The sequence below is a fragment of the Bos indicus x Bos taurus genome, chromosome 12 (assembly GCF_003369695.1).
Source record: "Bos indicus x Bos taurus breed Angus x Brahman F1 hybrid chromosome 12, Bos_hybrid_MaternalHap_v2.0, whole genome shotgun sequence".
Classification (NCBI taxonomy): Eukaryota; Metazoa; Chordata; class Mammalia; order Artiodactyla; family Bovidae; genus Bos; species Bos indicus x Bos taurus.
Window position 1 is genome coordinate 85,770,237 of NC_040087.1, and position 26,140 is coordinate 85,796,376.

Consider the following 26,140-nt stretch of genomic DNA (forward strand, 5'->3'; position numbering starts at 1 on the left):
AAACGCAAACTGAGGCTCCATGCCGGTTTTATGAAATGAGCGTGGGAACACGGAGGAACATGGTGGGGGATGCAAGAGGATCTGGGAAGCAGCACCTCCGTCTGACCCCCGCTGCCCCCACCACGGCCGGCCAGGGTACTTTGCTGTGCTCCTTCTGTCTGCAAACCCTCCACGGATGTCTTTCCATTGGATCCCATTCAGCTGATAAGGCGCTGTGTTCAGCTGAAAGTCAACCTCTCCGCGGCTAAGCCAATGTGTTTGCAGAGACCTCCGCTGCACAATTACCAGGGCAGCTTGCACTGCCTTTGTTGAGCTAAAGAGGACAAGAAGAACTCTAAGGGAGGGCGACCCAGGGAAGAAGGCAGGACAACCTGGGATGGAAAAGCTTGTCATTTACTAATTTGATCACTATCTCTACACTCCAGCCTTACACGCGGACGTCGTCCCCACCAAAAACCTGAACTGGGAGGAAGCAAGGTCTGCGTGGCGGCCAGGAGGAGGGGATGGAGACTCGAGGGCCTCGAGGCCACCCCCGGCAGCCCGGTGTGCCCAGGAGGTCCAGGGCCTTCATGGAAACTCTTGTCCAACTCTCACCCCAAGCGAGACTCAGCACCAGAGGAGGGCTAGAGGTGGGCACCAGCTGCCCACGCCTGTCAGACCAGGTCCAGAAGGCCTGGGTCGCGGGGGTGCAGCTGTCCAGAGAGGAGCAGGCAGAGGCCAGGCCCAGCCCCCGTGGGGTAACGAACCTCCAGTGGGACCAGCCCTGTGCTCACAGGGGCGTCTCCAGATCCCCGGGTAACACGGAAGCCATGACAGCCGCAGGGGACGCCTGGAGCAGGGCAGGTCCCCCGCGAGGCTGGTCTGCACTCCGGTGGGGAGGGGAGGCCTGACGGAGGCGGCCAGCCGGCACCCCGCGAGGCAGACACAGGCTGTCGCGCTCTCTGGGGCCCTCGGGGGTGGGGGCCGGGGCGAGGTCAGTGGTGGAGCTGGCGAGCCCCTGGGAGGACACCAGGCAGAAGCCGCCGTCAGCAGCACGAAGCTGGGCTCCAGGCAAGCTGCTGTGCGACTTTCGCTCCTTGCATTTTTATTAAAACCTTAAACTGGAAGAAAGGCAGAGAAATACACTTCTCTCCTTGAAGAGACACCTGGCAACATGGCCTCAGAACAATATCCATAATCACTTGGTCGGATTTCCATAACATCTGACTCAATTCTCTGGAGGCAGAGATCCCCGTGTGCTCACGCCCTGCTCCCCGAGTCGGCAGGGCGGGGCAAGGCATGAGGAGGCTGCAGTGGTGCACCCCCGCGGTGCCCCCTCCAAGCAGGCAGGGGATCTGACCCCAAGGCCTGGGGCGCTCAGCCCCAGCGCAGGGCCGGGTGACCCCGGCACGGCACCTGCTGTGCCTGGGTGCCCCCAGAACACACAGCAGTGGAGACGTCCCTGGGGCGGGGGGCCTGCACCAGCCCCCTGCCCCGTGGCTGCTGTGGTTTCCGCCCCTCTCGCCCTCATGCGGACCTGGCGCCCTGTGACCCAGTCTGAGTGTGACTGTGGCTATTCGACCCAACTCTTTTCCCTGCAAGTGAGGTTTTCCGTGGGCTGTGCCCTCCTGTCCCAGAGTCCAGTCTGGAGGACACGACCTCCCCAGAGATGGGGCGTCGCCCATCATGGGGTCTGCTGGGGACCAGGCCCAGGGGACAGGCCATTCGCCCAGCAGGACAAACAGCGAGTCCTCTAGCAGGAGCTCAGCCTTGGGGCTTTGGCCTCAGCAGCTGGCCTCCCTGGGTGGCAGCAGGGGCAGCGGGGGTGGGGGGCTCCTGTCCACTGAGCACAGGCCCCCTGACCGAGGACCGTGTGCTGGCCCCACGCAGGCTCTCCCCCGTGACGACCTGGAAGCTGAGAGCAGTGATCATTTTCTGGTGGAAGCAGTGACCTCCTGGGGCTGTGAGGGCTCCTGCCTCCAAACAGCTCACTCACAGTGGGCTCTCCCCTCCCCCACCCCAGGTGGAGCTCCCACTCAATGCCAACTCTTCTGGGCAAGACCCTGCTGGGTGACAGGCTGCTTGACCCTTGGGGGCCAGACCCACAACCCATCCTGAGGTTTGAGAGCCTCCACTGGCCCCGGCCCGCAGCCCTGGCCCCGGGAAGCTCCTCCTCAGCCCACAGGCCAGCTTGACTGCTTGACAGCTCTCTAGATGCAGAGCGGCGTGCGAGCGTGCTTTCCGCCAAGGACTCATCTCTGGGAGATGCTCGAGACAGAGCAGAGGCAGGCTCCGAGCCCCACGGACTCTGGGCAGTCCGTCTAGCAGCGCATGGCAGCCCCTCCGGGAAGCTGTGCGCTGGGGAACCTGCTTCCCAGCTCTGCCACGCGAATTTCTAAACCGAAAGTAAACGTGTATCCTAGGGAGCTCGGAACCTCACCCTGGGTCCGCTGCTGGGCAGCCGGGGCCCCTGGTGCCCCTCTGTCCTGCAAGACCCTGCGCCCAGAGGAGCCAGTGTGGGTGTTGGAACACCGATCTCCCCACCCCCCAGTGCGGGGGCCCTCGCTCACCCGAGCCTGAGGGGCGCACACGGTTAGTTTCCTGGCTTCACAGACGGTGATTCACGTGCTGAAGCACAAACCCTGCTGACACCTGGCCCTGGAGCCTGGGGGTGAACTGTCCTCACAGACGAGTCGAGAAAGAACCAACACATCTGAAAGATAATTGCTTTTAATTGTCTAAGTTTTCACTTACGCAACATAATAAAGGTGGATTTATGTGACTTGATATGACATTTTTACAAAAAATGTCCCCCCAACATCTGGGCAGCAGTATATAAATATTTACAATGAAAAAATAGGCAAGGAAAAAGGAAATCTTCATTATTCAAGACAATTTCTTTCCAATGCTTATCAGAATCCTGAAAATAAAATACTTTGTTAACTTTTCAGGCATCCATATTTACACAGTGCTTCAGCTGATGGTTCAAAGAACTGAGGCATCAGGACTCTGCTCTTTTCTACTCTATTTCCCAAGTTATCTGAGAGTAAATGAGATACAAAAATGTAAACTTTGAAGGAAGAGAAAAAAAGAATAAACGTGTAAACACACTGATAGAAAGGTCCTCAGAGAGGTTAATATTTTACAACACTAAAAACCAAAATAAAATGCTCTCTATATTTCCTTAGTAGGGACATTAGATTTCAATTTAATTTGGTTATATTAACAAGAATTGCCTCTAAAAAGGATGTTAAAAAAATAGCAATGACATTACCATCTTAACTGATGAATATCCATCGCCTTAATTTTCTCTGAAAGAAAGTGTGATCTTTTAAAAAGTGACAAATATAAATTATATCGTGGAGGGCTTAAGAAACCTCAAAGTATGGTATCTTTTACATATGAAGACTTTAAAAAATAAATTCGGATAGTGCAAGCCAGCCCGTTTAACTTAGTGACGTCACGAACACGGTCAGTTCCGCTGTCTAGAGGCCCGCCCCACCTCTGGCCGAGCCGGCGTCCCGGGGACGTTTCCGGGGCGGCCCCCGGCGCTGGGCCTCAGGTGTGGGAGCTGCGCCGGCCCCGGGCACCCAGGGACACACGCAGCCTCGGCTCCCGTGCCCGGTAGTGCTCGTTGAAGTCCAGCCTGAAGCTCAGGAAGCGCAGGCTCTCGTCGGAGCTGGTTGTCAGCAGCACCAAGAACTGCTGCACCACACCCTGCGGAGACAGAGGGGGACGTGCTCACTCAGGTGCGGGCGGAGCCCCCGCCGTGCAGCCCCGTGGGGGCTTCCAGCAACTCCCACCCTGGCAGGGTTCCGGGACCAGGGTTCACACCGTCGATGAAATTCACAACAGCAGCTTCATGGGAAAGGACTAAGCAACAGATTTTCCTTCTGGCCCTTAAATTCTACAAGAATCAGTGAAACGGCAAAGCAAGCACGGAAAGGGCACCTGCTGATTTAATTCCGAGCAGGAAAGCCCCGCGCTACACTGCTTACCTTCCACGTGGCTAGAAAGCACAGAGTCAGGAAGCCTGATGGGAGACACTTGAGAACTTAAGGAGCAGACGCGCGCTGGGAACCACGGCCTCAGGGCTCAGGGCAAGGGCTGAGTCACCAGAGGGGCCCGCTCACACCACAGATCCTCCTCCACTTGGGGGACACGCCTGGGAGCTCCGACCCATCTCTGACCGCAGAGAAGAGGCCACACTGACTGAGTGAGGCCTGTCCGCCCCTCGACAGCACGTGTCCTTGCGGGGACGGCACGAGGTCTGGACACGCACCTGGTAAAAATGGGTCAGGATGCGCAGCTGGGAGCACATCTTCGGGATGGACTCCCGGAACTCCCGGATCCGCTGGTTCTCTTGCTCCTCCTCTGCTGCCGTCACGCCCCACTGGCCCTGAGTCAGGAGAACCAGAGGTCAGACTCCGGACGAAGATGCACACGGGCAGGGGTAGACGTGGGTGGGGGAGCTATTTCGGGGCCGTCTCCTCGTGGTTCTGACACGTGCGGTCAAGGACCCGCAGCTGGGAAATCACCTTGCTGCTGCACCACGGGGGAGAAGCCGGGACGCCCGCTCCGAGACCATGGTGTGCACACGTGTGTACAGGTGTGTGTGTCAGGGGCAGGGAGGTCAGAGAGCAAAGACAGGGGTGGGCTCCTGCTGGAAAACAAGGCTTCCCAACACGAAACACACAGAAGGGTCCTGTGTGCGTCCTGGACACCTGACCACACCCACGTGCTCCGGGAAGCTCGGAGGCAGCAGAAAGCAGCTCCCCAGGCCCCCCGCACAGGCCCCCCACGTGCAGGGGCCTCAGGTCTGATGGTGGCTTCCTGGGTCACAGCCTCCTGAACATCGATCACTCCTCAGGCACGGTTTCAGCTTTGCCGGCTCCTGCCGTCTGGACACAACACACCGAACCACCCGCCTCACCATGCAGGTCTGCTCTGCAAGGTGCTGGCGCACACAGCGGGTACCATCTCCAGGGGGGCCTGGGCCCAGAGTGCAGGCTCATGGCTCCCAGGAAGGGCAGGCTCTCCAGGCCGGGGCAGTCTGGGAGTCAGCACGGCTGGCTTTCCCAACACCGCCTGCCTGCCCAGCAGCTGACATGCGTGAGCACGTGAGAACGGGCGCCCAGGAGTGTGTGTATTTATCCTTACTCCCACTTTGCGAATCAGGAAACGGGGCTCTGGCAGGGCAAGTCAGCAAAGGCAGGAAGCCGGTGACGGGCGTAAGCCTCAGGCTGCCCTGCCCAGGAGGCCCTGGGGGTGTCACCAGCTCTGATGTCTCAGCCACAAACCCTGCTCCTGGCAACGCAAACAGAGTGAACACGTGTCCAGGACACACACAGGATCCTTCTATGTGTCTCGTGCTTGGAAGTCTAATTTTCTGGCAGGAGCCCACCCTGCTCTCTGCTCTCTGACCCCACCCCACACACACACACACACCTGTACACACCTGTGCACACCTGTGCACACCACGGCTTCGGAGCGACATCCTGGCCTCTTCCCCACGGTGCAGCAGCAGGGTGATTTCCCAGCCACAGGTCCATGCCCCGTGTGTCAGAACCGTGAGGTGACGGCCCTCAAACACCTGTCTCCACATACACGGGAGACAACGTGCCAGACACGCTGGATTCTTTCAAGTTACACCCCCACCGACACAGACAAGGAAATACTCAACACACAACCGAACTGTGTCAGCTGAAAAGCCATCTGTCACCACCCCGAGAACAAGCACCTTGAAAAAGCCAGAACCTGTACAGATTATACCCAATACAAGAAATCCCACGAAGACCCAAACTTATTCAGTATTTGTACTTCAAGGTTATAAATGAAATATTGCAGTGAGGTCACTAAAAACAGCCCAAGTGCAGAAATCCAGTTCCTGTGTGCACACTTGTGTCTGCCCGCTCCAGATGTGTGTGTGCAGCCAGGCACCGCCCAGCAGAGACACCGATGCAGACGGACATCTGGACACTCCCTGAGGGACACTGGCCAGAGACCTGAACTTCCTGTGCACTTGGCCTTCATTGGTTTTTAAGCTGGGTGACGGTGACCACCCAGCTCACTCAGGACCCGGCGGGACACAAGGTGACCGCAGCAGAGTCCCTGAGGGCTTGCAGTTTCCATGGCAACTGCTTACCACCTAAACCAACATGCCAGCCACCCCCAAACCACACCTCAGCTTCCCGCTGCTTCTTCTTGTCCTCAAACTGCAGGCGTCTCTGCAGCTCCTCCAGAGCGGCCCTGCAGATGGCATCCTGCGTGCTCTGAAGCTCAATGATCTGGTCGAACACGGCTCTCAGCTGGTTGAGAAGAGCCTGGAGAGAGAGAACAGCCTTTTCTCTTATGAACAGAGCCCCCCACATACGTATTAATCACTACGCTTTTCAAATAATACACTGACCATTAGCGAAAAACCACTGTAAACCCAGACATCAACTCTGACTCTCAAGGGCTCTTAACTGTTCTCACTCATCCACATCGGTCCCGAGAGCCTCCACAGTGACGGGAGCGGCCAGAGCCAGCCCTGCCCACCCCACCTCCCAGCCCCAACCTCGCGAGCCCCCACGTGCCGCCCAACCCCTGGAGCCCAGAGCCATGTCTGCAGTGCAGCTACTCTGAGGATCAGAAAGAAACGGGAAAGCATTTTTTTTTTGGTGACACATGCCAAAACCAGACCCAGAGAATATGAGAGAAAATTCTTTAAAAAATATAAACAGATTCTGCAAGGATTTTTAGAAAAGAGTATCATACCATGCTTTGCACCACGAATGAAAGGGCGGTTTTGAACAAGTGTGACAGTACGTTCGCTTAATTCAAAGTATCTTTGCCCAGTCACAGGTGGCTAACCAGCAGACTCAAAAACTCAGATGGAAGGAAAGCTGTGCAAACATCACGCTCCCCAAAAGGGCCCCTGAGGTGAGCAGAGGTTTACTGGCGAGCGGCCCTCAGTAAGCCTGACATGTCACTGAAGTCACATAGTTAAACGTCAAAGATGCACTTGAAATTCTACTTCCTACTTCATATTTATCTCAAGTGAAAGCAAACTGCTGCTTATTTCCCCAGATTTTTGAGTAAAATCAAAGCTCCCAGAAGCCTCAGCAGCTCCCAGAAGCCTCAGCACACGTAAGACACGACGTTCAGAGCAGGGCCTGCAGCAGGGACAGTCAGCAACAAGGGGTTATCCTGACAGATGGCCTGTCCTGACTGCAGCCAGGGCCCGAGGTCAGGCTTCCACCTGCGCCCCCAACGGAGGAGCAAGCCCTCAACGCTCGTTCCTGAGCTGCCTGGGGCTGTGTGGGTGTCAGAGGTCCCCGTCCCTCAGGACGGCTCCCCCGCCCCAGAGGTGGGCGGGCACCAGTACGCTCTCCCCGCCTCACGCCAGCTCCTGCCTCAGCCCCGCTGCCCCAGCAGACACAAACACCGACCCACGCTGTGATGGGCTCGGCCGGCCACCTTACCCTGGAGTCGGAGTCCAGCAGGCAGCGGGAGATGACGGTGCCCAGGAAGGCCTCGTGAGCGGCGATGATGTGGTCCAGGTCCTGCGCCTGCTGCACCTGGTTCCACAGCTCGTCCCAGGAGCACTCGAGCACCTGGAACCGACACCCAGGCCCGAGGGAGCAGGCAGCGCAGCCTGGCCCGGCCCAGGGACACTGCGCAGGGCGGCTGGACCACAGTGCAGGGCTGACCGGGACCTACCTCAAAGGTAATGTAATACTGCATCTGGTGGATGAAGTGGACCATCTCGGACGCCAGGATGTGGCAGTGGTGCAGCACCCCAGAGAACTCTGCAAGAGAGCAGGGCGGCTGTCAGACTCCGGGCAGGCCGCGGGGCAGGGCGGTCCTCCTGCAGGGCCGGCCCCGCCGCTCGGCCCCACGGCCGGCAGCCTTCCCGAGCCAGCCTCCATGCACAGACAGACAAGGCCACCCAACTGAGCAGCACTACCACAGAACACAAGGATCTGACAAGAAATGCAAAAAACAAAGTTTAACTGAACTTGAAAATTAAAGAAAAGGTTATTTTATAATAACGCGGTATCTTGAATAAGATCAATTTTATGGTTTCTTTACAGTTAAGTCAGCCTGCCTACAGTGTGTGAGACTTTTACTATTCCCTAGCTATTTGGAGACAAAAATGACATCGCCTTAAGGAATATGACCTTGTCACCTGGGAGGAACGTGAACTTGGAGGGGATGGGCAGAGTCCAGACTCCACTCCTGTTCTTTACAAAACCAGCGAAAGGCTGGAGGGTCACCAGGGAGCAGCCACTGTCTGCCTGGACTTTTCACTTATTCAGGGACTCCGCCGGACCATCATGGGATACCACTGTCCCCAAGGCCCCATCAGGGACTGGCATAGGAGGGACGCCCACAAGGAGCCGTGCCCCGGGTGAGATCTGGCATACCACTGGGGCTGCTCCAGGCCTGTGCTGAGCTGCCCAGACAACCTGCTCGCTGCAGCTGCAGCTCCGGGAGGAACCGTCTGCATCCCTCCTCAGAGAAGAGTGACCACGCAAGACACACGAGCAGGGTGAAGAGAACTGCGCGCCGTGAGCCTAACACTCCCCTCAAGCTGAGGCCAGACCACACGTGGGGGCTCTGCGGGCCACAGCAACTCCTGGCCGGGGAGAAGCTGAGGCACGAGGCCGCTGGACTCACAAGCTGTCAGCTGGTCCTTCACTCCGAGAAATCTGAAGCAGCCCTGAGTCTCTTTACCCGGTGCCCTGGGAATACACTTAAAGCACAGTTAAAACATAAGTACTTCTGTTTTTACGACTGATCCACAAATACGCACATAATTCTAAAAATCCCAAGAGCAAAGCAACCTTCACCCTTGTGGGTGAAGTAAGGACCAGGAAGGACAGTAAGGACCCAGTAAGGACACAAGTAAGCACACCTCCCGATGGACTCAGTGGACAGCAGACAGCTTTGCACAGACACCACGAGGGCCACCTCCCCTCCGGCTGACCCAGGCGGCAGACCGTGGGTGATTCTCTACTGCCCTCTCAAGGCTGCAGGAAGAACTTCAGGGCTGGCTTTAGACACACCAGCTCTCAAGGGCTTGACCCCTCCCAGCTTGGCTGGCCTCTGAGCATCTGCACCAGACGCTTCTGCCAACTGGAGAAGCACCGGAAACAGCCTTGCGAGTTGTTAAAAATACAAAAATACACTAAAACCAGGTACTCACCAATTCAAGACCACCTGCTTCCACTTGGATCTACAGCTGATGCAGCAGTGTTTAAAAGTAACTTCACCAATGACCCTCGTGGCTCATTTCTCGAGGCTCTGGAGCCAGAGGACACTGGTAAGACCTCAGGTCCCCCCTGTATTCAGGGCCTCCGATCAGGGTCAGGCCTCCTGCAGACCCATCTGACATCCACCGTCCACTGGGGACCCTGAGCGCTACACAGACCCCTTCCTGACGGCCGGCCCGGCGCCCAGGTGTGGCACTGAGGCAGGAGACCAGGAACCAGCCAAGGCCATGGCCCCACTGGGCAGTGCTGCCCAGCAGCTGGGCAGAGTGCTAACCGCCTGGCTTAGAAGCCAGCAAACAGATGAGGACGACCTACTCGTCCACAGGGAAGCTCACGAGAAGGCCCACTGACCTCAGAGCGGCATCCACAGCCTGGACCACTCCAAAGGTGAGGGCAACCGTCACCACACTCATCGCCAGGAAAGGAAAACGGTCCCGAGGGGACGGAGAGCCAACCACTCCTCCCTGCTCAGTTTTATTTCCAACAAGGACCAAAAAGGGGCTATTTGAACACTACTCTTTGGGGAGGGGGCCTCCCTGCACTTCCCCCCACCCCTGACACAGAAGCTGAGAAAGAACACAGGAAGCTCGTCCCCAGTGGTCTGGACGCACTCGTCCATCTCTTCTGGTTACACCGCATCTGAAATATAAATCCAGTTGCCACTAACAGCAACAGTTTTGAGATTCACTGAATCTAATGAAAGAATTTCCATTTCTTTTTAAAGAAAAAAAAACTCTTTAAACCATTTCAGATCAACATTCTCTTTTGTCCAGCTAAATATATATAAATGGACTTAATCATCTAGGCAGACCATTATCAAAAACTTTTCCTAAGCAAATCATTTTCAGGCGTGAACAACGGGCTTGGACGAGAGTCACCGAAAGGGCCCCCGGGTGACCACCACTGACACTGCGCGCGTGGCCAGACAGGCGGGCGCACGTGTGAGGGAGCATTGTCTCCTGCTCACGCTGTCTGCAGGAGCGTTCTGGGAGTCTCCCCGTATTTCTGCCTCACATTTACAGTGGGAAGGACATTTCTAAACCTGCTGTGTTAGCAAGACAAACCACCCGATGGATCTCTGCTCATCAAGCTGCCTGGCCATTAACTAGTAAAATACTTCCGTGTAAGTTAAGTTAAAAATAAGAACGCTGTGCCCCGGCAGAATCACGGGCAAAAAGGGCAATCTGCTGGGAAAAGGAACACAAATGACCCCAAGAAGAGCCACCGGTGATCTTAAAGCCTTACAGGAAGCGAACACGAGCTCGGGTCCTCCCTGCGAGTCAGTGCTCAGGACTCCGCACGCCCCCTGCAGGGGCACAGGTCTCACTCCTGGTCAGAACTAAGATCCTGTATGCTCTGGGGCATAGCCAAAAAAATAAACTTAAAATAACAAATAATAAAAATAAATAAGTGAACCTCAATTTTCACCTATCAAATTGACAATCTGAACGTAATATCCGATGTTAGCACCCCCTCCCAAAAAAACCCCCACCAGCAACACAGACAACTCTCGACCAGTGAGAGCCGTGTTTATGAGGATCTAAATTAAACTGGTGCAGCTTCCCTAGAAAGGAATCTGTCAATATGTACCAAGAGAGTTAAAATGTAAATACTAACAAATATAAATATTAGTAAGTATAAAGTAAGAGCAAGAATCATACCTGTTAACCCAGCAATTCCATTTCCAATTCACCTATTCTAAAGAAATATTCAGAGGCATATAAATATATATTTATAAAACACTTATGACATTATTTATATTAGTGGAGAATAGTTAAAAAAAAAAACTACTAACCAAAGAAAAAATATAAACGACGTCCACATGAGGAATGTTAAGCTATCAGAAATGTTTTACAGAGGTTTTAATGACAAGGGAAAAGGTTCAGTGAAAGAAGCTGAAATCCAACACGACATAACAGAGTTATGTTAAAATTACACAGAAAATTGATCAAATGAATGCATTAGTTATCTCCGAGGAGTAAACTCACTGATGATTAGGCAAAGTAAGAGAGCAGCCAGTTCACACAGACACTGCTGACACTCCCGTGATGAAACGCACCACAATCAGCTAACACGCTCGACTGCTACAGAGCTCAGACCTGCCCACATCTCTAAGTATTACAGTTCTTATTTAGAAGAGAGAAATAATGACAGGGTCCATCCACCACACTGAACGGACCCACATCAGACAACGGGGAGAATGGGAACCCTGGGCCCACAGGGAGGAGGGCAGGGCAGAGGGACGGTGGGGTGGCCGGGAACACACAGGGGTGCTCCTCCCAGAGGGCCCACAGGCGAGGCACGGCACGGCCACTAGAAGGTGGACGCTGAAGGGTTTACCGTCAGAGCCACGGCAGGATCTAACGGCACACGTCCCCTCTGGCCTCCGCCCCAGATACTTCAGGGGCCCCACCACCTACCTTCTTGGAAATAAGCCCAGAGGAAGCCGGGCCAGGAGCACAAGGGCACCACGTGCCACGGGCCGGGTCCCGGGGATACAGGCAGTGAGGGCACCCAGCAAGCCCTCGACTCCACACGATCAGACAGGGCTGGGTGCCTGCCAGCCCCAGCCTAGGGGCTGCCCCTGACCTGAACTCGGGGGCCTCCGCCTGGTGAACAGGCAGAGCCCACATGGGCCCCTTTAAGAAGCTGCTTCCACCACCAAAGGACTAAGGGTATGACCGCTTGTTCTGGTGACATCATTGGTGGAAATACTTTCTCGAAGGTTCTGACCAAATCCCTTTCAATATAAAGACTTCAAAATTACTCACAACTGAAGTCATTCAATATTTATAAAATTAAAATAAACTTATCTGACAACGAGTTTTATTACAGCTTTTAATTGTAAAAATTATAAAATCTTTTCATGTTCTGGTTAATGATCCAAACCAGTATATAAAGCAATTTCCAGACAGTCTTTAATTAAAACACTAACTAAGTGAATTTTAAATGAGCCCGTGACTTACTAAACGGCTTTCTTTCCTTAATATTTTTTTAAACATGTATGAACACTGTATGATTCTGAAAGAAACGTCATGGCCTAAAAAAAAGCTAACTTGACTCAATGTGTTTCTCCTGATTTGCACTGAAGTCAAGCTACGATGTTACAAACGACCCTCTTCACAAAGACAAACCCAGCGGCACAAGAAGAAACCACTTCTCAATGTCTTTAAGGACTCCGCTTTGAGACGCATGGCGGGCGGTTACCTGGCAAGCTTCGCAGGAGCTTGGCGTTGCACATGTGCCCCTTCCGGATGTCCGTGAGGATGTACTCCATGCGCTTGGCCCTCCACAGGAAGTTGAACACCCGTAGGTAGTGGCTCATGCACTCTCGCGTGAACACCTGCAAAGAGCAGAGCACAGACTGACGGGATCCCAGGACACGAGCACGCTCCCGGGGCGGGGCTCCGTCTTCTTTTTACTCCTGAAACAAAGAGCCAGAGGACACAGAGCCGCTCTCACACCTCCTAAGCAGTAGGTAAGCACACATGGCACGTTTAGGAAGCTGCATTGCAGAACAGCCTCCTGACCCTAGCGTGCCAGAGCACACTCAACGGCCTGGCCTGACGCCCAGAAGTTCCGTGTGACAGACGTTAGCTGAGCACGCACCAACCCAAGACGAACGCCCACCCTAGGGCTGGAGGGCAAAGACCGGATGGGCAGCGGCCACTTCCTTGCGAGTCCCGGGCAGACCCCCACCAACCAATGACAAGACCCCTCGTCCTTCCAACCCAGACTCTCTCATCGGACCACCAACCCACTGGAGATGGCATGGAAACCCACGCCTATCAGCCACAGGTAGGATCTATCCCAAACTTCTTTTCAAATACATCTACGATACTAACTTCTTTTCCTAACTCTACTCGAGCTTCTAAAAACCTGAAATTCTGAAGACATAACACCGCATGATCGATTGTTTATGCACAAGGTACACAGCACACAACCTCGATACTACAACAGTCAAGTAACCACATATGCACCACGTTCCGTTCAGCTATGATTCCAGACACATTCTGTGAAATGATCGAGGCAGCTGGCTTTGCTACGGTATCATTTATACTACAGAAAAAACACATCGAAATACAATATTAACGTGGTGTATGATATGATAGTTTCCAACAACTTGTTAAAATATCTGGTTTTGTACGCTAAAATTACTAAAACTGTTTAAGATGTAAATTAATGAGGAAAAACTAATTTGCATATGACCAAAGATAGAGCTTGAGAGCAGATACGTATTCAAAACATGTAGCTCTGATCTGGGAATCTGAGTGTAAAAACATGGCCCGGCGGCTGGCACCTCAGAGCAGACGGACAGCAGAGCCGGCAGCCGCGGGGGAGCCCAGCCTTGGCACCGACGGTCCACCTGGCCGGGCCGGGCCGCTAGGGACAGGCAGGCCAGCCCGGACGGCACCCGCAGAGGCTACAAGGGAGATGCTGCAGAGCCGGAGACGCGGTGCCTCAACGGGATCTCCCAAGAATGAGAAGAAACGGGCGTCCATCTTCAATACTTCAGAGAGAAAGCGACAAGCAAGGCCAGAGGGGTCTCGGTCAAGGACATTCACCGAGTCTCAGAAGACAGACTGGGCGTGAAGAGGGTGTCTACCTACAGAGGCGGGAGGGCCGTGTGGTCGCTCCATGCAGGCAGACAGCGCTTCTGTCTGAACACAGCGAAAGCACTGTGAGCGCCCGCACGGCCACTCCCGTGGTCGCTTAGAGGAGTAATGACACCAAGCTTTATCCAAGTACTGAGAATGCGGCTCCCAAAGTACACTTCGTAGTCTGCTTCAAATGATCCTAAATCAGTCGCTCCAGTCTAAGAATAGTGGAACAAAATGAATAATCCATTTAGTAAGTACCTGCTGAAACCTATGACAGGATAAATGATATGTTTAATAATTTTTAAAGTATTAGAGCACTTTAGCACCCAGTGACTGTCTCACACTCACACTCACACACACACACACACACACACACACAAACGATCCTGGCTGGAGTGTTCATTCAGCGGGTATGTCTTGGTGCCAAGTGATCACTTCCAAGAGAAGTGATCTCTGTCAGAGCAGCAGCAGCGCTGAAGCCACCCGCGGGTCTTACAGTGGCGATGGGGCCGTCCACGTGGTAGTCCAGGCTGAACACGTCCCAGCCAGTGTCCCCCGGAGAGACCTGCGGGAGAGCACACACCACTGCAGGGCCTCCCACCCCGACGCGGCCACGGCCCTCATGGTCACATCCCAAGGAGAACACAGGAAACGAAGCCCTGTTTCTAAACCCACTCAGCGTGTGGAGCGCCAGCTGTGCGCGAGCAGAGACGCACACCTCTGTCCACATGGCGCCCTGCATCTGGATGGTGACGGGCGCGCGCGGGGATGAAGGGCATGTCCGGCCCAGATTCACCCCTCCCCCTCCAGACCACCCCCCAGACCAGAGCAGACACGACAGCAGGGGTCCACCCCCCATGGGGACGCTGCCCGGGGCCCAGCGTCGGCACCTCCAGCAGCCTCACGTCCAGTCGCTTGAGGATCTCCGGGCTGTCAAACTGGGCGTTGGTGGCTCTGACGGCGGTCTCCAGAATTCCAGTCAAATTGTGCTGGTACAGAGTAGTAGCTGGACGGGCAAGCTCTGGTCTTCACAGATTTGTATAAAAGTAAAAAAGAATGTTACTTGAATTCACAATAATCTCTGGAAAAACTTAAAATTATAGAGTCAAAATTATAAAAACTAAAAAGCCAAGTGGAAACAACACAGCACGGGAACAGAAGTTTCACAGAATCAACGGAAAGACTCCGTCGAGCACCGGGGGACTGAGACAGTCCTTTAAAAATGAATTTTGATTCAGCTTAAAACTGGGTCCTGAGTGTTTTGATTCCTAGAACACTGACACGCGCCACGTTAGCAAACACGGTTCCTAACTTGAGCCGGTCCTGGAGCAGCACAGCCCCCGGCACCGCCTGCAGATTCCCCGTGGAGCACAGGCCTCGGCTAAACCAGAGCAATGGGACGTGCAGACGCCCAGAGCCGCACCGCCGCAGACCCCGAGGATGAGCGCCACCTGCGTCCCCACACACCACACTAAGAGCTCTGCGGCCGAGCCCGCCCTCCCCAGCGGTGCGCAGAAACCGCCCCGCAGCCTTCAGGGCGCAGGATGTCGGCAGGAAAGGCTGAGGAGACCAACAACCCCAGTGTCGCTCAGGTGACCTGAGGCAAGCTGGCCAGGGATGGCGTCTCCTTTTAAATTAGAAATTGGAAACACACCTTTGAGAAGAAACTAAGCTTTTGTTTGATATCAAGGGTGAGATGCTCCAATTATTAAAACCAAGCAGAAGGCAAACACGGGTAAGTCACCCAGAGGACGAGATCTGTAACGTGGCCCTAAAGGTTCAGAAACGCCCATGTCCCCGCCCACCCCCTCACCCCTGCCCGCCCCCCACACACTCACGATTGCTCCCATTTGCCCTACAGACAACTTTCACCCAAATCTAAGCCAACAGAGCAGGGCACGCGCCCCTTACACATCCATCGGGGCCTGTATTCACAGGCACATGAGCCTCTGCGAACAAGGCAAACAGGGCTAGAGGGAATAACGTGACGAGGCTTTATTCCCAAGACTCTACGAGAAGGCAACAAATTTCCTCTAATGCCATTCGTTCTTTAAACAACAACTCAAGACCCCTGGCCCTGCTGAAATCTACCGCGCACGCGTGGGCACGTCCAGCACGGTCTTACTTAAGCAAGTCCATCAGGTGCCGGATGAAGTCCCCCTGGCCGAGCAGCAGGTACCGACGCACGGCCTGCATGTGGTCCAGCAGGCTGTACTTCCTATTCAGGACGTCCAGGAGGTACTTGCTGGTCTCAAAATAAGCTGCGTCAATTTTCCCCTGAAACGCATTTTCCAAATCTGTGAATAAATCTGCAGCTGTGAAGACAAGGGGAAAGCACACACACACACATGATCGCGTTTCAAGGAGGAGGAACGAGAGGCGCACGCACACGCGCCAGCCCGTGCCCGCCCGCAGCCCCTCACACACACGCACACGTGCCAGCCCACGCCCGCCCGCGGCCCCTCACACGCACACGCACCAGCCCGCGCCCCCTCACACGCACACGCGCCCGCCCGCGGCCCCTCACACACACGCGCGCCAGCCCGGGCCCGCCCACAGCCCCTCACACACACATGCGCCAGCCCACAGCCCCTCACACACACACACGCCCGCCCGCAACCCCTCACACGCACACGTGCCAGCCCACGGCCCCTCACACGCACACACGCCAGCCCACGCCAGCCCGTGGCCCCTCACACGCACACGCGCCCACCCGCGGCCCCTCACACACACACGTGCCCGCCCGCGGCCCCTCATACGCACCAGCCCACGGCTCCTCACACACACACGCACCAGCCCGCGCCCGCCCGCGGCCCCTCACACGCACACACGCCAGCCCACGGCCCCTCACACGAACATGCGCCAGCCCACGCCCGCCCGCGGCCCCTCACACGCACACGTGCCCGCCAGCGGCCCCTCATACGCACCAGCCCACGGCCCCTCACACACACACACGCCAGCCCGCGTCCGCCCGCAGCTCCTCACACGCACACGTGCCAGCCCATGCCTCCCCATGGCTCCAAAACAGACCATGGGAGCTGTCGGGGCCACCAGCATCCCCAGCTGTGACCCCAAAACACTGCCAACGCTGGACATGGAGCAGACACCTGTGTTCCCATCTGGGGGAGCCCAGAGGGTACTGCTCACCACGTCACAGATTTAAAGGTCACAGCCCTTCCACAACGAAGCCAACTCCAGGCCGCACTGAAACACAGGTTCAGAGGGCACGGGGTGGGTCAGGCATGATGGTGTCGAGGATAAACCCGAGACGGCACGTGTTACAGGCGTCCTGGCCATGACACTTGTTGGCGTGATGGCTAGGTGCCGTCAGCATGCAGCTACATCAGGGCATCCCAGGCCGCAGGGAGGCCAGACAGCATCCAGGGCGGGCGGGGGACAGCACACGGGCCCAGAGAGGCCGAGCCTCAGCTGGTGTCCCCCAGCCTCCGACAGAGGAGGAGGAGCACCTGGAGCTGATTCACACCAGCAGCTTTTTAATGCAGGTTTGCATCCATGTAACCCAAAACCATTTACAAAACACATCTCAACACTGGATTCTACTGAAAAACCCTGACGACACGTGAGCGAGCGAGGAGAGACCCCCAGCGTGGAGCAGCAGGTGCCCTGCCACCGTCGCCCTCGTACCGTCCTGCAGGGGCTCCGCAGACCTGGGCACGGCGATCATCTTTGTAGGGGGCGTCTGGTCGTGGCACACCTGGTGCAGGAAGTTGATTGATTTTCCTATCAGAAGGACCTGAAGAGGAAAACACCCTGGAGTTACCTTTGTTCAGAATCAAAATGATCACACATCCAAGTTCTACAAACACTCACAAGCCACAGGTTTCTACTGACTAAAAATTAAACAGCAGGAACACCAGCGACAGTATCAAGGAAATTTCAGGACCTGAAAAAACTGCTATTAACAAACACTTACAAGTACACGTTGATGCAATTAACGTACACTTCACCTCAAGAACGCAAACCCTAACAGGCCACAAGACGTGTTTCACCGCAGACCGGCCTTGTCCGTGAAGGCAGGCACACCCTTACGCCCAAGCCGCAGGAGCCCACCTTCCGGGACTGGTCCATCGTCATGAAGGACGGGATCATGGACGTGCGCAGCGTGTACTTGTCATGCCACAGCCGGTCCGTCTTCACGGTCGGATCCGACGCCACGAAGAACTGCAAGTGAGGAGGCGGTAAGACGCGACACAGTGATGCTTCCTCCAAGTGCTCACTAACTGCACAGCAGAAAACAAGCAATCCTAGAACTCCAGATCCAGGGGGACCCACCACTTACAACAGAACTTGTTCTAAAGGGCACCTTGGACAGCTCTCACTAAACGCAATCAGTTATTCCCCATTTCTTATAACAAAGGGGTGGGTGCTAAGACAAGCTTTTTCCTTAAGACACGAAGTGGTCCTTCATTCACAGCCTCTGCTCTGCACATGGAGGGCGGGTGGGGGCGGTGCTAATCCACAGGGACTCTTCCCAGCCCTCTGGGCCCGGCTCAATTTTCAGTTCAAGCTGACTCAGTTTTCCTGCCCTCCCGTGTCAAACAACTGCGTCTCCCCCGCCGGGGTATCCACCCCAGCCCTGCAGGGGCCCAGATCTGGAGCACAGGCGCCTTGCCTGAGGCACACAGCTCAGATGGCAGGCGTGGCCCACCCAGCAGTGCCATGGGGAGTGACCTTCGGGGCGGCTCTGCCCTGAGAACCGCCGCGCTCGGAAGCTGCCCAGTCCGCTTCCTCAGCCTCACCAACCCGGGGACCAGCCTGACGGCTAACGGCAGAAAGGACGCAGGACGCGAAGGAGGAAACTAAGTCACTGCTTCCAGCTCCTCTGCTACTGCACCGAGGACATCCTCCTTTTTCAGTCACAGTCCTAACAGACTCGTGCTTTCGCTTCTGCAAAGCGCATCTTATTCTCCACGTCCAAGTCTGCCCCTTCCCGTTACACTCGTGCGCCTGCTGTATCTTCAGATCCCGCGTGTGAGCACCGACTCACACGGCACCTGTCCTTCTCTGTCTCACTTCACTAGCGTAACGTCCCTCCCAGCCTGTCCGTGTCACTGCAAATGGCAAACCCCACTCTCCTCTGGCCGCGCAGCGCTCCACGGCACACACACCTCTTCTCTGCTCATCCACCTGCTGATGGGACACTTAAGCTGCTTCGACACTTTAGCAACCGGAAGTAACGGTGCTACAAACATCAGCCTGCACCTCTTTTCAAACGAGTGTTTCTGTTTGTCGGGTGAACACCCAGAAGCGGCATTTGTTGAGAAAGGTCTGTGCTGTCTCCATGGGGATGCGCCAGTGCCCATCGCCATCACAGGTTCCCTTTGCCCCTCACTCGCCATCATTTGCCCTTCCCTGACGCCAACCCGACAGGCGTGAAGCGCCGTCGCGTCTCACTGTGGTCTCGGTTTGCATTTGTCCAACCGTGAGTGATGCTGAGCATCCCTTTAGGAGCCTACGGACCACCTGCTCATCTCCTCTGGAGAAATGCCTCTTTCAGAAGGTTCCTTCAGGGCTCTGGTCTCGCCCAACTAGTGGACCCAGAGACACTTTTAATGCTGCTGCAGGAGTAGCGCAGCTCAGGGGTCACCTGGGATTTTTTCTTTCAGGGAAAAGGAGTGAAAACTCATCCGTGGGGGGCAGGTCAGTCCCACCCAGAGGCAGCCAAGGCGGGACGCGGGGCCTCACTCTGCAGCAGCAGGAGGACAGGGGAGTGTCCCCACAGCAGGGGAATGTGGTGCTCAAGAGGGCTGCCTGGGAGGCCCACGCGATGAGCCCAGGGCCGGGGTTAGATGAAAAGCAGTCCTGCTCATGGCGAGTCACGTGAAGCGCACAGAAGGGGGATAAGCCAATGGGGTGCAGGGTGGGTGGGGGACAGTCCCCCAGCGCGGGAGACAAAATCAAAGCTGCGGGTGCGGCCACCCTCCACCCCCAAGCCAGCCGCCTCCCAGGACCAACCAGAGAAGCTGCGAACACACACGGGGAGGCGCACAAAGGCGCGGGCAGCTCGCTCACGCTGCCGGAGACGCACGACCACAAGGACAGCCTCTGCTCAGACAGAGGCGCCGCGGCCACACAGGAGCCACACCACAGGGGCTGCAGGGCGCCGGAGCACACGCACGGGCCCCGAGTGCGCTCCCACCAGGGACAGGGCACCCGGAGCACACGCACGGGGCCCCGAGTGCGCTCCCACCAGGGACAGGGCGCCCGGAGCACACGCACGGGGCCCCGAGTGCACTCCCAACAGGGACAGGGCCGTGCGGTCCTATCTGTTTCCATCACTCACAGGCAGTTTCAGCCTCGAGAGCCGAGGTGAACCCAGGAGCCCAGCCACAAGGGCCAGGACCTCCCACTGCTGCTCCGCCCACGCCCACCTGCCAACCCCTGGGCTTTGCCAAGGTCAGGGCCACGTTTATTCTAGAATCTGCGTGTTTCTTAACTGCTTACTGTGTGTTAAAAGCTACAACTTCCACTTAGTCCCCTTCTTTACTAACATAATGTAGTGACAAGGTCGAGCGGGGAGCCCTCTCTACTTCTGGTCAGGAGCCTGTGGTTTCACTGGACGACTCTGAGTAACAGTGACTTTCAGACAAATATGCTGCTTTCTAGCAGAACTAAGCGTGTTTCAACGTGCAGAATACAAATACACATATAAATGGCCTGGCTCAGCTAACCATTAACCACGCGAAGGATCAGAACTCACAATGCCTGCCTCAAGGACAGACCAGGACGCCGGACACCCAGACCCCAGCTCTGCCACCAGCGTGCTGAGGAGCAGGGATGTGGTCCAGGCTCCTGAGTTACGGGGAGAACCATTTCCCACCAAGCACACACAGCTCTGCTCGACGCGGTGTCAGGAGGACAGGCTGGCCCGTGGGTGCGCCTGGCGCCCCACTGCTCTGAGGAGACACCGCAGGCCCGCCTCGCCTCGGGGTGTGCCCGGCGCCCCGCCGCCCCGAGGAGCCGCCTCCTCACCTCGTGGTGCGTGTCTTCTAGCTCGCCGTCGTAGATCCAGCGGTACAGGAAGCTCAGGACGGGGTGCGACACCAGGCTGAGGATGTGCTGTACCAGGGACCGCATGGACGGGTCCCCCGTCTTGGTGTAGGCGTGGACGGCCGAGGCCAGCTCGCCTCCCTTCCTTCCTGGGGACACAGAAGCCACAGTGAACACAAACGCTGAGGCCGAGACGCAGAGACAAAGTGAGGAGAAGAGGGCAAGGGGTTCCCGGCCAGGAGAGCACGCACGCTGAGCAGAGCGCCGAGACCCAGACGGGGGCGGGAGAGGCCCAGGCAGATGCGCACAGGGGCGTAGGACACGGCTGCTGAGCCAGATCTGGGGCGCCTAGGAGAGGCTGCGGAGTGAGGGCAGCTCCGACGAGCCCCGTGACCCGGGGGCCTCAGGGGACCAGACCCCGTCCCCCACTTCATCCCAGGGAGTCCTGAGCGCCACGGGTGTAAATCCTGGCCCAGGGGTTGTTCCCCCCGGAAGCCCAAGTCTATCCGTCTGTCTTTGGTAGCACCCTTATGGCTGTTACGCATAAAGGGCAGACACAGAGGCAAGCCTCAGTGACACTCCCTAGAGCTGCCTTAAATCCGAGCAGAGTGACCTTGGCAGTGATCCACCAGGGCCGCCAGGGTCTTCAGTCTTATCTTGGGGTCGTAGGTCCACACCAGGAGGCGCCGGAGCGTCAAGCTGCTCTCGAAGCCCAAATTTACACCCTGATCGTCCTCCAGCTGCAGCTGCAAAACAGGAGCGAAGAGCGCCTGCGTGCAGCCACCAGGAGCTCAGTCACGTCTCGACCCGAGTCAAGTCCCGGGGAAGGGGCAAGCCTCACGTCAACGAGGCAGAGGGCCTCTGGGGGAGGACAGCTCCTTCAGGACACAGGCGGTCTGCCTCAGGGGGACAGGACCCTGAAAGTGAGCCGCAAGCTGACTCCAGGACACCCCACAGCCCGCCAAATCTTACGATTAACGTAGGAGGAAGTGTAGGAACTGTGGAGAGTGGAATTTTGTAACATCTCAGATCGTGATGAAATAGAAACAAGGGCTTACCTGGGAGTGCAGAACGGAGAGTAATCGGTAGTACTCCTTGAGTTCCTGGTGCAAGGCCGCGCAGAAGCTCTGTGGAGAAAGAGGCCGGACGTGGTCGCCGCGCTTGGGACAGCCACCACACACCTGCGCAGGCCGGCTCTCTGAGGCACAGCTCAGGCCGAGACAAGCCTGCTTCTGTCCACGCGCTCGTGCAGGTGAGCCGCCACCACGCACTAACGGAGTTGGGGGTCGTCTCAGCACTGGGTTTGCGGGAGCGCAGCACAGACGCGGCGCCTTGCTCCTAACCTGAAGGGTGACTCCTTTAGACCCTGATGCTGTATTTTAGCCGCACCTGTAACCTGGCTATGTTAGCCTCAGGTGAGCAGCACAGCAGGAAGACCCCGGGGGAGGGGACGGCAGCCCACTCCAGTGTGCTTGCCTGGAGAATCCCATGGACAGAGCAGCCTGGTGGGCTACTGTCCATGGGGTCACGCTGAGTCGGACACAACACAAGCAACTTAACACACGTATATAACCGAATCCCTTTATATATACTCGAAACACAACACTGTAAATCAATTACCCTTCAATTAAACAAATTTATTTTTTAACTGAGAGAATTTTAGGTCAAAGGGAAATCATTAAAATACGTAAAGTGACTCGGACAGGTCAGTGTTCCTAAATATTCATTAAACAACTTTCCTGTTTGGTTACCTGTGTCAATATTTACCATGTTTTCTATTTTCCTGAGAGGACCGTGGCTGACACAGTGTATCATATCAAACCTGCTTCATGGAAAAGGAACCCGCCTCAGGATGACGTCACATGAGGTTCTAAGGACATGAAGCACGTCCTGAGGTGAGCGCCACCCAAGTTCCCAAGAACACACCTGGCCGACAAGTCCAAACGAGCGGTCCAGGCTTCTCTGGTCCGTGTACTTTCTGATTTTATTGTGCAGCCACCCCAACTCGGCCAGCCTCATAGCCGTATCCCTCAAGGATTTGTTCAGGTTTGCCTAAAAAGCAAACACGTCAACAGTTTAAAAAATACGTTTACCGCTGGAATCTTAATTGTTACTTCTTTCCAACCACTTGTACTTTCATGTTTGTAATTCTTAGGCTTCAACACCGGAAACTTGAAGATCACTAACACAGCGTCCCCGGAGTGAGGACAGTGAGACCGGGACACAGACGGCACCCTGTCGCAGGCAGCGTCAGGCTGGAGGCCCACCGCCCAGGAGGGCCCAGCGCGGCAAGGTCCGTCTGCAACGTCAGCCGCCCAAGTCACAGCCAGAGACGCAGAAGGACGGACCGTCAACGGAAGGACTGTGAGAAAGGCAGGCTCCAGAGGAAGCAAAACCGGGCAGGAGCGCCTCACAGGGGACCCATGACAGGGCACGGATGCCAGGATAGCAGTCCGTCAGGTAGCCCTGGCACCAGCATCACAGGAGGGAGGAGGTGCGCACAGGGGCCAGGACCCCCGCCTGCAGACCACCCGCGTCACGGAGCAGCAGCTCCCGCCCGGCCCTGGGGACAGCCGCCCGGCTCGGGAGGGCTGCAGCGGGTCCGGGGACCGTACCTTTCCCTCCACCTTGTAACAGTTGTCAGCGCTGCTCATCTTGATGTTCCTGCCGTCTATGCCCTGGAAGACGTACAGGATGTCTCTGACAAGGGCTGCCTCGGTGACCTCCACGGCACCTGTAACATGGTTTCCGTACGGTGAACTGCACGACACAATTCGTTTTAGGTAATATATTTGTAACCAGAACAAAATTTAAAAGCTAAATGAGTTTAAGATGAAAAAGAATATGAAGTTATATTTTTTTAAAAAAAAGGATTTTCTGAAAAGCATATGGAGATCATATAGTTTGTCTTCCAAGTCTTTTTCAAAAAGACAAAGCAATCTGTGGGAGTCTAACGTATGACCTAGGAGCAGCACAAATCAGTCCCAGAGGCATGGGTGACCATTTCACACGGTGTTAGAAGACTGACCGACTACACAGCAGGCGCGTGAGCCTGGCCCCATCCCCACCAGAGCAAAGGCTTATGAGCCCCGCAAACCCTGGACAAAGGCCAGCTCAGAACGTACTGTCACCCAATATCACAAGAAGACAAGGCCCAGATAGAGGCGAGGTTCCAGTGGGAGAGGCCCTGTCCGAGCACAGCTGGGGGCCCTCGGGGCAGCCGCCAGCATGGGCGACCCTCCACAAACACCAGGTAAAAAGGCCGGCCTGGCCTGTCGTCGGGGAGGAGGGTGCACACCCAGGGCCGCGCCCGGCAGTCCTGAGCACGGGCGGGGCTGGGCGCCAAGGCCCCTGAGCACAGGCACCCCCAGGCGGCACGCGGCGCGTGGGGCAGTCTCGGCTGCAAACCCTGGAGAAGCCGGAGCCCGTCCTCACTCACCGCCCGCATCCCCGTCTCTCCGCGGCCGCGTCATGCTGCGGGAAGCCGCGCTGGGGACACCTTTGGAGGTAGTGGTTTGTAAGGAAGGCTGGCTTGCAGTCAACGTCCACGCCAGACGGGCGCCCAGCTGCTGCCGGAGACAGTCGCCCGTCCCCGGGCCCAGGTGAGACTGTCTGAAAAGAGGAGGGGCCTGCTGGGTCCGCACACCGGGCTAGTCACAGAGGTCACTGAGACGCTGCAGACACGCCTCCTGAGTCACCACGTGAGCCACTGGCCCGTGTGAGCCCGAGACCCACGCGGCCGTCCCTCCCCGACCGCAGCCCCCCGGCTCCTCCCGCCTCCTGCACAGCCCTCCTGGCGCTGTCACAGGCCAACCCGGCTCTGCCTGCAAGCACCCACATACATTCCCAGCTCAGACTCTAGGGTTCACTGCTGACTTTACCCTGGAAACCCACCCACGTTTGTTGAGTAAAAACCGATGGCACTGCCCGCTGCCCTGTCCTCTCTCTCAGCCTTCACAGCACTTGATGCAAACAGACAGTGTGATCTGCACTCCGCGTGAAACACACAGCAACGTCAACCGCAGGGAGAGGCCCACCCGCCTCAGAACGCGGCGGCCCACCAGGGGGTTCCGAACGGACCCAGAAACAGCCCGCCCCCGGCAGGGGAGACACTAAATCAAACTATGGTTTTGCGTATAGTTCTAAATTTAAGCAAAAGTCTAAAAGACCACTTTAGTTCACAGTTCTCTACACAGCTTTTGTCAGTATCATGACAATAATTATTTCAACTACTTATATTAAAGGCGAAAATAAGAAAGTCTGTTTCAGCCAGACCCTTTCAGCCAGAATATGAGTCTGAGATTAAATTTTGGGGTATATGATGCTGTCTTTCTAAAATCCTAGACTCTGTTTATAATCCCTGTGTCTGCACACACATTCTATTTTCCAGTATCTTCAATAAAATTTCACTTGACTAATACAATGACAGAAATATTGTCGGATTACGCTCACGTGGAAAACATCGTCTGATGGCGGCTGCGCAAGCCTACACCCAGTTCCCACAACGAAGGCACCGCACACCTCGCTGCGAGCCGGCCCTGCCGCAGCACGTGCGTTACCAGGTCAGGAGGCGGCCGACCTGACCGTCAACGCAGACGAGAGCAGCCCGGAGGGCATGCTTAGACGGCTGACTCCCACCACAGAGCACATCGGACCCAGGGCCGAGACACCCCGGACACGCACGAGGCTCTGAAGACTGAATGACGGGCTGAGAGACAGGCCGCTCCCGCCTCCACCGCGGAGGCCCCACGCGACTGCCCGCTTACCCCGGCAGCAGGGACGGGGGCGGCGGGGTCGGGCCGTTGAGGGTGTGCACGCCGATGCTGCTGATGCCGCTGCTCCCCAGGCTGCCCGAGCTCTGGGCCGACGGGGTGCTGCGCTCCTGGTAGTTCAGGGGCAGGGTCTGAGGCCGGGCGTAGTAGTAGGGCGTGGAGTGGGCATCGCGTGGTAACGCCTGAGCGAACAGCGTGGCATAGTTGGAGACCTGAAAATAAGCACATCACGAATGCAGATACAGAATCACATGACTCTCCCCAGCCAACAAGACAACTCACACTCCATCTCCCTTTGGCTGCGTTTCTCTGCCTGGAGTCGCACAGGCAGACCTCAGACAGAGTCCAGACTGGCTCCGGAAAGCCAACGACAGAGCAGGTCACGCGAACGTCCGCCTTCCCAGTGCACCTGCAGGTCATGCTTACGCTACACTCCGTCTGCTGAGCGGACACAGCAGCAAGCCTCTAAAGCAACACACACGTCTTAAACACCTTCCCGCTTAAAATGGCAACCATC

General features: G+C 56.3%; 1 protein-coding gene across 1 annotated transcript in view; it reads right to left on the reverse strand.

The window, feature by feature from the left end:
- Positions 1-2,693: 2,693 nt before the first annotated feature.
- Positions 2,694-26,140, reverse strand: part of TUBGCP3 (tubulin gamma complex associated protein 3) — a 35,846-nt gene continuing 12,399 nt past the window's right edge. Inside the window, exons 5-22 of the mRNA XM_027557991.1 lie at positions 25,618-25,835; positions 24,291-24,463; positions 23,467-23,585; positions 22,778-22,903; positions 21,910-21,978; positions 21,465-21,597; positions 20,834-21,000; positions 17,912-18,022; positions 17,486-17,594; positions 15,966-16,155; positions 14,731-14,866; positions 14,337-14,405; positions 12,447-12,582; positions 7,684-7,772; positions 7,446-7,577; positions 6,162-6,302; positions 4,262-4,378; positions 2,694-3,696 (exon numbers count right to left, since the gene is read on the reverse strand). Of these exons, the coding sequence (XP_027413792.1) occupies positions 3,538-3,696; positions 4,262-4,378; positions 6,162-6,302; positions 7,446-7,577; positions 7,684-7,772; positions 12,447-12,582; positions 14,337-14,405; positions 14,731-14,866; positions 15,966-16,155; positions 17,486-17,594; positions 17,912-18,022; positions 20,834-21,000; positions 21,465-21,597; positions 21,910-21,978; positions 22,778-22,903; positions 23,467-23,585; positions 24,291-24,463; positions 25,618-25,835 (2,394 nt within the window). The 3' untranslated portion in view covers positions 2,694-3,537. The remainder of the gene's footprint in view (positions 3,697-4,261; positions 4,379-6,161; positions 6,303-7,445; positions 7,578-7,683; positions 7,773-12,446; positions 12,583-14,336; positions 14,406-14,730; positions 14,867-15,965; positions 16,156-17,485; positions 17,595-17,911; positions 18,023-20,833; positions 21,001-21,464; positions 21,598-21,909; positions 21,979-22,777; positions 22,904-23,466; positions 23,586-24,290; positions 24,464-25,617; positions 25,836-26,140) is intronic.